General features: G+C 50.1%; 1 protein-coding gene across 2 annotated transcripts in view; it reads right to left on the reverse strand.

Annotated features, from left to right (window-relative positions):
* Positions 1 to 13622, reverse strand: part of LOC144791889 (glutamine--fructose-6-phosphate aminotransferase [isomerizing] 1) — a 214894-nt gene that overhangs the window by 15166 nt on the left and 186106 nt on the right. For both annotated transcript variants that reach the window (XM_078666670.1, XM_078666669.1), the window contains one exon: positions 10007 to 10174. In XM_078666670.1, coding sequence (XP_078522796.1) covers positions 10007 to 10174 — 168 coding nt within the window. The remainder of the gene's footprint in view (positions 1 to 10006; positions 10175 to 13622) is intronic.

The following is a 13622-nucleotide window of genomic DNA, read 5'->3' on the forward strand; positions in this document are numbered from 1 at the left end:
ATCTATCTTCACTTCTGCCCAATGTACGCACCCACAATGATTTTTATGACCGTGTATATGTATGTAATATGTGATATTTAAATGTATATAAATGTTTTATTCCTTTTATGATTTTAACAAATCGAATAAAGTGTATTTGACTGACTGACTGACTGACTGACTTGGGCCCGGTCGCGCCGAATCTTCTTCAGCACTCTGGGCAGAAGTGGTATAGGTGGAAAGGGGTACAAAAGAAAGCAGCTCCACTCACGACGAAAAGACTCGCTGAGCGAGTGCCGCCTTGGAAATTCCAACGTGCAGAACTGATGACAATGCGCGTTCTCTTCGGTGGCGAATAGATCTAACCAAGGCTCTCCCCACTGCAGAAAGAGACCTTGCGCCACGTCCGAGTTCAGACGCCATTCATAATCCATCAAGCACCGGTGGCTGCGTTCGTCCGCCCTGGTGTTCAGAGAACCTGCCAGGTGTTGAACCACCAAGGTAATGCATTGATGTTCCAGCCATGTCCAGAGGCGCAGAGCCTCCTGACATAGGGTCAAGACCCCACCCCGCTGTGTTTGTTGCAATAGCACATGGTGGTGGTGTTGTCCATGAACACCTGCACTACACTTCCCCGGACAGAGGGAAGGAATGCCTTCAGTGCAAGCCGGATCGCCCGAAGCTCCAAAAGGTTGATATGGAGCCGGGACTCCGCCGGAGACCAGAGGCCTCTGATCTCCGCCTCTCCCAAGTGGCCTCCCCATCCCAGGAGGGATGCATCCGTCACCACTGTGTGCTCGGGTTGGGGAAGGGAGAGAGATCTGCCATTGACCCAATCGAGATTCATGAGCCACCACTGCAAATGTCGTGCAGTGCCCTCCAAGATCGGGACATGATTGGACAGGTTGCCCTGATTCTGCGCCCACTGGAACTTCAGGTCCCACTGAAGAGCCCGCATATGCCATCTGGCATGTTGCACTAGCAGGATGCAGGAGGCCATCAGGCGACTTCGACACGTTGATGGAGAACCCCAGCAAATGCAGGAGGTCGGCCGTAGTCTGAAAGTGGGTGACAACTGCGTGGGGCGAGCCCGCCTTCAACAACTACAACCAGTCGTCAAGTTAGGGAAAGACTGACACCCCTGACCTGCACAGATGAGCTGCGACCACCATCACTTTGGTCAACCCCAAGGGGCACTGGTAAGGCAGAAGGGGAGCACGGCAAACTGAAAATACTCCTGGCCGAATGTGAACCGCAGGTAACGCCGGTTGGCCGGCAGGACGGGGATGTGAAAATATGTGTCCTGCAAGTCCAACGCTACCATCCAGTCTCCAGGGTCGAGGGCAGACAAGACTTGAGCCAGAGTTAACATCTTGAACTTCTCCTTCGGAGGAAGCGATTGACGTTCCGGAGGTCCAAGATGGGGAGCAGGCCCCCTTTGTCCTTTTGGGGACCAGAAAGTGGTGGGACTAACAACCACGTCCTACTTATGGCCCAGGAATGGGCTCAATGGCCCCCTTGGCCAGGAGGGCCATGACTTCCTGCAGGAGAAGCGCAAAGTGATCCCCCGACATGCGGTGGAACTGAGGTGGCATGGCTGGGGGGGTGCGGGCAGACTTGAAGGGGAGGGAGTAACCCCGTCAGACAATTTGCAGCACAATTTGCAGCACCCACCTCTCCGAAGTAACAGAACGCCAGTGGGGGAGGTGATGTTGAATCCTGCCACCCACAGGCGTGGGGTGCACCCCAAAGCTCGGACTAGGAAGACTTTGAGGTGGATGCTGCAGGAGCGGAGGTGGACTGACCTGCCCATTGGCCCCCTGTGCCGCCACGGCGGCCTCGACGTTCGCGGCCGCGATGACGTTGGCTCTGCGCAGGCTTCTGGCTGAACGAACGTGCAGGGGCACCCCTTCCGTGGCCACGAAAGGAACGAAAGGGAGATATGGCCGGGTGTGTGGTGGAAAGACCTAAGGACTTGACCGTAGCCCGCGAGTCCTTAAAACGCTCCAGCGCACTATTGGCTTTCTCGCCAAACAGGCGAGTGCCATCAAAGGGCATATCGATGAGTGAGCTCTGGACATCTGGTGAGAACCCAGTAGATCTCAACCAGGCATGGCAACGAAGCGCCACCGTCGTAGAAATTGCTCTACCCAGTGAGTCCACGGTGTCCAAGCCACACCGAATGGCGAACTTAGCCGCATCTTTACCCTCGGCAACAGCTTGAGACAGCACAGCTTGGGTCTCTTCAGGACACTGAGGCAAGACCTGCGCAACTGTATCTCACACCACAATGGAATAGCGGCCCAATAGGCATGCGGTATTCAACGACCGCAGCCCTAAGCTGGCTGGAGAGAACAACCGCTTGCCGAACTGCTCCAGCTTCTTAGAGTCCTTATCCGGCGGAGCCGTGGGAAAGGCACTCTGGGACGTCGAAGCTTGGATGACCAGGCTCTCGGGCGTAGGATAAGTGGTCAGAAAGGCAGAGTCATCCGGCGCCACGCGATGGCACCTGGAAACGTTCTTATCCACAGGGGCCCTTGTGGCTGGCTGCGACCAAGTGCCCAGTAAGACGTCAGTGAGGGCGCCATTAAATGGCAGCAGGTGCTCCGACAAAGTGGACGCCGTCTGGAGCATCTCAGTAAGGAGATTAGTTTTTAGGGCCACGGTAGGGAGGTCAAGGTTGAGGACCTCAGCTGTCCGACGGAGCACCACCGTGCAAGACGCACGCTCCTCCATGGTAGGCGGAGGAGAGGCAAACCCCCGGGCCAGAGGAGACATCAAGGCCACAGGCCTCCTCTAACTCGTCCTCCCAGTCCTGACGAGCAAGAGGGTCCTCGGACTCCTCCCAGTCGTCCTCCACCTCCGCCGTATGCGGTACAGGCGGCGGCGGCAGGGAGGGCTGGGGAAGGAACAAACTGCGTTGGGAACAGCGCCGGACGGGGCCGAGCCAGCGCCGTGTCCCAATGCAGATCCCAGGTAGGAACAAAATTGTCCTGGAACCTGGGCAGGGGCTGTACCAATGGTATCCACTGCGGCGCCGGAGGCGGAGCCGAGGGTGGCGCTGGGGCCGGCAGCGTGGGACCTTGTGGTGCCATGGACGGAGTCAGCCGCGCAGGATCCTGTGGCGCCGGGGCCCCGGCGGTGCTGACGGCCCAACAGGATCCTGACACGGGACCGCTCGGCCAGAGGGAGCGCCTGCGGGAGCCCAAGGCCTAAACAGGCGGTCCATGGTAGCAAGAAATTCTTGCACCTGTGCAGGAGACGCCGACGGACCCGGGTAAGGCGGGTGGGCCGCGGTACTCCCGGGCTCCAAAGGAGCTGCAGGGGTAGAACCCCTGTGTCCCTCGTCCGCATCTGGGGACCGACGGAGGGAAGTTGGAGAGCTTCTTCGACTTCTTTTTGTGTCGTCTCTTACCCGAATCCGAGAGTGAATACTTAAAAACCGAGGAGCAATGACGGTGGCCCTGCGAGCGTTCTCTGGAGCGGCCCCTGGACCGTGAATGACGCTGGGACGAATGCCGGACCTCAAGTAGCTTCCGGTGCCGCAACCTCAAGGCCTTCGGGCCATGGGCCGACAGTCCATACAGGACCGGGAGTTGTGGTCGTTCTCCAGGCAGTAGAGACATACATCGTGGGGGTCTGCCACCGACATATTGCGAAGGCAGGCCATGCAAGACTTAAAACTAGGCATCCCCACGTGCACCAGAGTTGATTAAAAATGACAGGAGACAAACAGTCTCAAAAAGATAGTCAAAAAGTGACTAAGGTGCGTGCTCTAACCAGATCAATCAATCAATCAATCATATCATTTGTAAAGCGCACTACTCAAGGAGCTGGGGTGGGGAATGCTGCTCCTGCTCGAAAAGCTAGGTCTTGAGGAGTTTTCTGAAGGTCAGCAGGTCTTGGGTCTGCCGTAGGTGGATGGGGAGGGTGTTCCATATCTTGGCGGTGAGGTGGGAGAACGATCTGCCGCCGGAGGTCACTCTTCGGAAGCGGGGGACTGTGGAGAGGTCGATGGAGCGGAGCTGGCAGGTGGGGGTGTAGAAGCTGAGTCAACTGTTGAGGTACATTGTTCCGGTGTTGTGGAGTGCCTTGTGTGCGTGGGTGAGTAGCTTGAAGGTTATCCTCTTGTTGACTGGGAGCCAGTACAGGTCTCTCAGGTGGGGTGTGATGTGGCTGCGGCGAGGGATGTCGAGGATCAGTCGTGCAGAGGCATTCTGGATGCGTTGGAGCCGTCTCAGGAGTTTGGCCGAGGCTCCTGCGTAGAGGGCGTTTCCGTAGTCCAACTTGCTGCTGACGAGGGCCTAGGTGACCGTTCTTCTCATTTCAATGGGGATCCACTTGTAGATCCTGAAAAGCATGGGGAGGGTGTTGAAGCAGGAGGAAGAGAAGGTGTTGACCTGTTTAGCCATAGAGAGGGTGGAGTCGAGGATGACCCCTAGGTTGCGTGCGGGGTCGGTGGGTGTTGGAGCGGCCACCAGGAGTCGTCCCAGTCAAAGAGGTGGATCTGAGGATGAGGACCTCCATCTTGTCAGAGTTCAGCTTCAGTCGGCTGTTCCTCATCCATTCAACGACGGCCTGCATTCCTTCGTGAAGGTTGGTTTTGGCAGTGTGGGGTTCCTTGGTGAGGGAGAGGATCAGCTGGGTGTCATCGGCATAGGAGAGGATGTTGAGGTCGTGCCGACGGGCGACGTGGGCGAGCGGTGCCATGTAGATGTTAAACAGAGTTGTACTGAGGGATGAGCCCTGGCGTATGTCGCAGATGATCTCGGTGGCTTCGGAGCGGAAGGGGGGAAGGCGGACGCTCTGTGTTCTGCCGGAGAGGAAGTAGGTGGTCCAGACCAGGGCCTTCTCTTGGATCCCGGCGTTGTGGAGGTGTGTTCGTCCAGGTGCGGCTGACAGGTCCAGGACGATGAGGGCCGCCGTTTCTCTGTTGTCCAGCAGGGACTTGATGTCATCGGTGGTGGCGATGAGGGCAGTCTCGGTGCTGTGGTTGCTGCGGAATCAGGCCTCGGAAGGGTCCAGGATGTTGTTCTCCTCGAGGTAGCGGGTCAGTTGTTCGTTGACGATCTTCTCAATGACCTTTGCCGGGAACGGGGGCAGGGAGATGGGCTGGAAGTTCTTGAGGTCCACCTTGGGTTTCTTGAGTAATGCGTTGATATCGGCGTGCTTTCAGCTCTCCGGGAAGGTTGCTGTCCTGAAGGAGGTGTTGATGACTTTCGGGAGATGGGGGTGCGATGGATGTGTTGGCTTTGTTGAAAGTGTGGTGTGGGTATGGGTCTGACGGAGATCCTGAGTGGATGGTGTTCATGATCTTGATGGTGTTGTCGTCATTGATGTTGGTCCAGGAGAGCAGGCGGTTGGTGCAGATGGTGTTTGTGGGGGCGGAGGTCTCAGTAGTTGTCGGGGCGGTCGTGGCGTTGAAGCTGTCGCGGATGTCTGCGATCTTGCGGTGGAAGAAGGTGGCCAGCGAGTCGCTCAGGTCTTGCGATGGTGGGAGATCTTTGGTATTGGAGCTGGGGTTGGAGAGTTCCTTCACCATGTAGAAGAGCTCTTTGCTGTTGTGCGCGTTGTTGTCTAGGCGGTTTTTGAAGAAGGTCCATTTGGCGGATCTGATGAGGTGATGGTGTCTGCGGGTGGCATTCTTGTGGGATGCGTGGCTGTCCGGTGTTCGTTCATGGAGCCAGATCTTCTCCAGCTTTCGGCAGGTTTGCTTGGAGGCCTGGAGGCCTTCAGTGAACCAGCTGGCTTTCTTGTTGGTGTGACTGTTGGAGGGTTTCTTGATCGGAGCGAGGGTGTTGGCGCAGTTGTTGATCCACTGTCTGAGGTTGCGGGCGGCGGTGTCGGTGGGGTCGGCGGGTGGGCTCTGGGTGAGGGAGGTGTTTTTTTTTTAAACCTTTATTTTTCCAGTTTTTGCAAAAAAAGACAGGACATTAAAGATACAATGCAGTTGGGTGAATCAGCAGTTGCAAAAAATCAATAAAACAAATCTGATAAAGCAAAGAAATACAGAACATATCAACAAATGATAATGTGTTGTGGATAAAAGCACTTTGCACATCCAAGGACAAAAAAAATTTAAATACACAAAATAAACAAACAGTGGTCCCACAATCCGATTTCAACGGCAGCAGAGACCTAACCTACACCTTCAGGGGTAATGCCGGCCTGCACCTGAGAGTCGTGTGCTGCCTTACACCGGGAAATATAGTCCCTGTATGGGCCCCATATATCAATTGGTCTGGAGTAGCTGGGAAGTAGAGTACTGAATTCCTCACAGTTGGCATTACAGAACGCAAGGCTGTTCAACCAGGAAAGCAGTGTGGAGGCGTGCCTACTGCTCCACAACAGTGCAATATCCTGTTTGGCCAAGAGGAAGCTCAGCGTAGCCAGCCTACGTACCTTCCTAGGGAAGTTAACCACATAGCCGAGAAGAGCAATCTCGGGGGTGGGCAGGAGTTGCAAGGATAATATGTCTCCCAGCGTGGAGTGTACACTTAACCAGTACTGGTGGATCTTAGGACGGCGAGGTTGGTGGTTAGCTGGTCTTCGGTGACCTTGCTCCAGCAGTGGCAAGGCATCTGTTAGGTGCGGTGGTGCGTGGTGAGTTTCTTGAAGGTGAAGTAGATGCAGCGATGGTCGGTCCAGTGGAGTTCGGTGGTGTGGTTGAAAGAGACGTGGAGGCTTGCGGAGAATATGGGGTCAAGCGGGTGACCAGCGGAGTGGGTGGGTGTTGTGACAAGTTGTCTGAGGCCGAGGTTGGCTAGGTTGTCATTCAGGGTGGTGGAGTTGGTGTCGTTGTTCTCGAGGTGGAAGTTCAAGTCCCGAGGAGGATGTAGTCCTTGGAGGCGAGGGTGTGTGTGCTGACGAAGTCGGCGATGGAGTCGCTGAACTGTGGTAGGGGTCCGGGGGGGGTCTGTAGATGAGGGTTCCTCTGAGGGTTGTGTTGGGGTATGTGTGGATCTGGAGTGCAGGTGTTCAGCGGTGCTGAGGGTGTCATCGGTGTTGGTCGAGACACCGAGAGTGTTCCTGTGGACGATGGCGATTCCTCCTCCTGCTCCGTTGGTGCAGATCTGCGCTTAATGGCGCGGAAAAAGAAAGAACTGACGTCAGCGCACATGGGTGCAGCCTAAGTAGTCTCCGTGACGTCATCTCGGCGCTTACGACGCAAGCAATGGTCGCGGAGCCGTACGGCGCCACCTACAGACCCACAGGGGTCCTGCTAACAATAAAACTTTCCGGATCCAGTCTGAAGCCTGCGGTAAGGAATTTATCACGAACGTGTCTCTTCAAGATACATATTGTTTTGAGGTCTGTGTCAGCCTTTGTTTCCCTCCCCCCTTTTTGGTGGCAAAAAATATTCTTACAAGGGATCTAAGTCTCTAGATAATGTGGCCCATGGTCACCCCTTTCAAGAAAAGTAAATGGATGATGGGAAAGATAACATCTTTTAATGGAATCACCCCAGAGATCGTTCAGGATCTGTCACAGGTCACTATACAAAAAGGTAATTTCAACCAGTGACATTCTTGCTGAAGTCACAAAACTTTATAAACAGATGGGTGTCCTTGTTAAGAACCATTTTCAATTGGATGAAGAAGTAGATCTATAAAACAAGTGATGGGAAATACGGGAACTGGAAAGGGAGCAAAATCAATTATGTGGAGAGAAAAGAGATAGGGACACTCTGTACACTAATCTTAACAACCCTGCTAAACAACCTATTGTCCTAAAAGAACTGGCATGCATCCCCACAGACATCTACTTTCAACAAGCAAGCTATTTTCAATTGGTGGATCATGGCAGAGAGAGGTATAAACATGTTCAAGATATATAGCAAAGTAGAAAGTAGCTGTGATGGGTATACTCTTGTCCCAAAGCTTGGACTACAAAGTGCCAGACATCCACAAAGATCATGAGGGCAAATTGGTCTTGCCTAATGGTACACTTAAGGGGATAAATCTCTCTCTAGCTTCCATATATGTCCTTAACACAGGGCAAGAACAATACCTCAGGGTAGCTATGGAATAGTTATTATACATGTCTACTGGTCCCCTTCAAATGGAACGAGAAATGGTCATTTCCTCTACCATGAAGAGATCACAAAACAAACGGAGAGGGTTCAGTAGCGCTTTTAGGGGAGGGTAAATGATGCTCTGAAGACAAGGGACTAGCAGATCTCTAGTGCTTTCAAAATCCACTTGTAAGGGATTATTCCCATTTCCTACAGCAGCAGGAATATGTAACCGCTGAAGACAAGCACAAAATCACTCTCGCACAATGGGCTTGCGAAAAGTCTTTCCCTCGAGGGAACAGATCAGGACAGAGGAAATAGACATTGTCTACTATCTGTTAATGCGCTTGGGAGCCAGATACCATGTAGAGGACAAAAAAGCAGGTTATATCGGCACCTACACCGAGAGCTAAGCAAGCAAAAAGCTACATTAAGCATATTTGCCAAAGCTCTTTTGCCAGGCCGCGACAGAGGAAAACAACATTTTCCACAAGTTCTTTTGCAGTTTATACACCTTGGTCAACCCACAATAAGGGAGAAGGCCATGTTAGTCTAAGAAAAAAACACAAACATTAACTTGCTCTTGCCTGGAGCATAGAATTCTGAGGCTGTACTACAACACTGAGCCAAACTATGTTCAAATTCTTTTTTATAGGCTAATAAAAATTCCAAAGAGTCATCTATCTCCGTGCTGATCCATAGACACACAGCACAGCTATTGTAGAATGCTTCTCATAAACACAACAGCATTTTGAGACAAAGGAAGTGTTTGAAATGAACGAAGAAGAAGAGACCGTAAGAAACCGCGAACTACGCTAGTCTCCCCCCTTCAAATCTCCATCTACTGGGTCTTTTCTTCTGTTGGTTGGGTACTCCTCCAGCCTTTCTCCCACCTCCTTCCCACCCCAATAGAAAACAAAAATAATATGACAGTATATGGCGTGCTCTTTTTGCTGCGCTGAGCGCACCTTTTAAAAGATGCTCCCTGTGCAAACAAGGAGAGTGCGTCGTATTATATTTAATTTGTTGTCCCCAGGGCAGCCACGAAGTCGTGGCATCGCATTCAAAAGAAATACAAAATGTTTTTGAAGCAGCCGCTCAGTGTTTTACTGTGCAGGCAGCAACCCGCCTGCTCCTTTAAGGGGTATTAGCAATCTCCTTGCAGGTGGGTGACTGCACCCGCCTGCAAGCAGTTGTCTGTGGGGGTCTAAAGGACCCTCTTTCCCCCATCCAGAGGGCTGCTATCAGGGCGAGCTCTAACAGTGCGTCTCCTGACAGCAACTTTGCCTCTATGCCCACACCTATAATATGGCGCAAGGGCAAAGGGATTCACTCATTTGCATGGGGCCAGGCCCCCAGGCAATTGAGGGAACACCCTCTGTTGATAGCGCGGACACAATATGTGCGCCAGCGCTCTCTGGATTAAAGAAAGGGCTGCACAAGTGTCTGTGGCCCTTTCTGTAATACCAAAGTGCCCCGGGAGGTTGCAAAGCGGGCTCACATGCCAGTTGCGTCCTTGGATCACTTTCCATAACACGGCCCCTGGTGGGCATGGCTATGGAGAAGTTGGGGGTAGTGACAGCTGCCTTACTCACTCCTGTAACCCTAACCACAAGCTCAATCATTGGATGCACCTTGAAGAGATTAGGGAATCTCTACAATGTCCATTCGATATGTGTTTGATAAGGCATGGCAGCCCGAAGTGACAACTGGATCTCCTCAGTCTGGTGTTTGCCAGTACACACAAGTTATCAGGCCCTTGCAAACTCTTCAACAGCTCCCACAGCACAAGGAGGAGTTTGTCCTCCATCTCTTGACACGTTATATATATATATATATATATACACACACACACCTCACTATATCATCCAAGGGGTTAAATGACCTGTTTTACACCTCTTTAGAAGCTCGAAGTCAGAGACTGAGATGGTCCTGGACCATCGGCTAATTGATTGAAGGGTTCTGCCACTGATGAAGGTTTTATTCTCTCCCACAAACCATCCACATGCTTACCTGGCGAGCTATAACTTGTTGAAAGGCATTTTGGCACTTGTTGTACGTGTGGTCTCTCATGATGATCATGATAACAGGCATGAGTTTATCCACTAGAGCCAGTGGGCCGTGCTTCAGCTCACCAGCTAGGATTCCCTCAGAGTGCATATATGTGATTTCCTTGATTTTCTGTAGAATGAGAGAATAAGCAACAGAAAAATCAGCTATACATTTTAAAATCAGAAAACTATTGTCTTAGAAAATCATGTGGCTTAACTAGTCTTAGAACTGTACATATGTTGGGAAGATCGATAACTCACAAACATTAACAATGAGTCTTTCTGGCCTTACCAAAGGTTTCAGCCATTGTAGGAGAAAGGGGTATTTTTCCATGGAAAGCCCACTCACACAAAACACCTTAAAATGTTCCTCTTAGCAGAGCACCTGAGATATATTAGTCTTTAAAAAGACTATAGAAGTAGAATTGAACTTCCAAGTTGCTATTTTACATTCGAGAAATGTTTGAAGAGCAGAGGAGTCCCTTTTGCTTGATTTAATCATGTGTTGTTGAAAACCCAAGCTATGGTGGCCGATATTTTAAAGCTGCTCCACCTCTTTGACTGCCTTACAGTTCTTACAATGAGCCACCACCCATTGTTGATGGAATAAAATCTCTAGGTTTTCTTATGTGCACAAATCTGTAACTGTAATCCAATATATATTGCTTAGCTAAAGGAGCTCAACTTCAAATCAAACTCTTGCATGGAACACATCCTTCCACCTGAGGAGTTCAATCATTTGATTCAATCCCTAGTTCTATCAGGATTAGACTGTTGTCACCACTACTAAAAGGCATTCAAAAACTGGACCTGGATCCTCAAATTACAGCTTTTCATTATGCTGCCAGATTAGTGCAAGGAACAAAGAAGTAAGATTACATCACCCCATCCTGAATTTCACTAAACTGGCTACTCACTCGAAGGAAGAAATATTCTGAAATTGGCATACATCATCAATAAATCATTTCTTGTATAGTCCCTGATATAGCTCTCAGAAAAAGTAATAATTTTTGGAGGTCAACGATTTTTTCGCAGCACCCCCCTACTTCAGGTCCCATACTATCAGGCAAAAAGAAACCCAAACAAACCTAATAAGAATGTACTACCAAGCAGTGGAACTCCATAACCACATCAATCAGAACAAAACCCTCTTCTGAGGTAGTCAAGGTAGGGGAAAAAGGTGGTGGTGCATTTGTTTATTTTCCACATGTTTCTTTCTCTAACTGGAAGACCATCCCAATCTCTGACTTAGCCTGGTTTGATTCACATCGTTTACCTTTCATTTGTGTGGGAAAGGGGAATGTTGGAGTGCCTCTTAACCACGGCCAAGCAAAAAGATCATTAGCCTTTTGGAACTTAATGTCCTCTGGCACAAGGGAAGGGCACTGTATTATAGCAACTAACATCACGGCCAGTGACTGGGTAGCACATTTCTCTGATTTGTATGTAAAGTTGTATGTAACAGCAACTAACCTGGGTAAATCAATGAGCCCAGGAACCTTAAGGCAGACATCTGGTAGCCTAGGCGAGGCAGAAGATGGTACTGGATGGACTTTGGTCACAATTCACGCAATTAGGCATGATTATATATTTTTCTAAAATATCTGTAGTGGAAATTTGTGCAGCCATCATGGGCATTGTTCATAATAAAGCACTAGGATTAGATAAAATCCTGGGGACGTATTCCAGCGGGATGTGGTAATTTGGGTAGCCTACTACCCAAATGTCAACTACATAGATATTAGTCTGCTTGATAGCTCTCAAAAGCTATTTAGCAGAATTATACTTGGCAGACTACAGCTTAGAGACCCCGGGGTGATAAGGCGCTCTACAAGTCTAAAAATACAAATACAAATACAAATACAGGATTGGATGACAGACAATAACATGCTGTCCACGCTGCAGGCAGGATTTAGGGAGGCCACAAGTACGATTGACCAGGTGTTGAGACTCCTGATGCTAATCTGGAAAGTTGTTACTCTGGGGGGAGGTCACCTGTACATCGTGGGCCTCAGCTCCGCCTTTGATTTAGGCCCAAGGCCAAATTTATTGCGGGTGCTGCAGGAGTTGGGGGTGCCTAACTATTTACAATATATTATAGTGAGGCTGCACAACAATAAATACGCACAGGTTAGGTGTGGGCAGGCGGGCGAGCTAACAGAGCCCTTTTCTGTCAGTAGAGGGGTTAGGCAGGTGCCCCTACATTATTCTCACTCTACTTCAACAGCCTTATAAAGCATTTAAAACAGGGTGATAATAATGCTCCTAAATTGGTAAACATGAGGATCCCTGCCCTCATATTTGCTGATGACACACTCCTCTTTTCCAAGTCGACCGTGGCCTCCAAAAATTACTGGACCACTTTGAGATCTTTTGCAAAGCGCGGGGTCTCGAAATAAGTGTGGCCAAAACCAAATTTATGGTATTGAACCCAGGTCGTTCATCAAGGGCACATCCGACATTGGCAGGGAAAGCCCTGAGTTAGTGCAGACATTTACTTATCTGGGTATTACACTGACAGAGCAGGCAAGGTGGCAGGCACACATTATGCAGTGCAGACTAAGACTAGAGCAAGTAGCAGGAAGTATTACTAAGCTGGCCCATAATTCTATGTCTCAACTGGCACAGTCGGCACTATAAGTTTACTACCATACAAGCACTGCAGACAGTCACATATGGTGTGAAACTGTGGGGCCACCTGGACGTTTCTTCGCTAGAATTGGTGAAAAAACGATATATGCAACCATAAGTGGGTATCCTTTAAGCACGCCTTTGCTGCCTCTTAGACTTGATCTTCGGCTGAGAACCCTTTCAGATAAAAATTAGCCTTTGTCCCATCCTCTTTTGGAGGAGGATCTGGGCTACCTCAGCGTTCCGTCCAAATCAAAATGGTTTAGAAGAAACTCTCAGGCTGGTGGCCTCTAGTAACATACCTTGGATCAAGTTCATTAAAGCCACTGTGGGAGAGACTGGGCTACAATCACAGCTTGGAGTGCCCAGAGAGGGGCTAGGTCAATTCCCAAGTGTAACATCAAACTAGCATATTGGCAGCACCGCAAGTCCATAATATACTCCAAAGCTAGGCACTGCTTTTTTGACTGACGCCTTTCTCTTGGTTAAATGCACATTCATTAGAGAAGATTTCATGGATGGGATCTTGCATTTCTGTTAATTTACCATCATGTGGGTCAAATCCTCTACGGTGGATGAACAGCCGTGCCCAGCATGTGGAGTTGTAAGGAGATTTTAGAACACATACTGTTTTTTCTGCCCAGCCTAGTCAACTAGTAGGCCTGTGCCCAGCAAGTGGAGCTTCTAGGGAGATTTTAGAACACGTATTTTTCGGCCCAGCCTACGCAACTAGTAGGCAGTGATGGATTTTACCACTTCGTCATGATTACAGAGCATAAGTTTGCCCTAAGGATATCAAAACTGACCTTAGTAAACCATTGTTTTTTGCACTCTCTCGTTACCTGCTGGCTATGTGAAAAACTAGGACTAAATTCAACGTTTCTAATGGCTAAATATTTAGTGCCACTGTGTTTACGTGTGCAAATGCAACAAAGTATGTATTCTTA

This window comes from Lissotriton helveticus, chromosome 11 (genome assembly GCF_964261635.1).
Source record: "Lissotriton helveticus chromosome 11, aLisHel1.1, whole genome shotgun sequence".
In the NCBI taxonomy this organism is placed as follows: domain Eukaryota; kingdom Metazoa; phylum Chordata; class Amphibia; order Caudata; family Salamandridae; genus Lissotriton; species Lissotriton helveticus.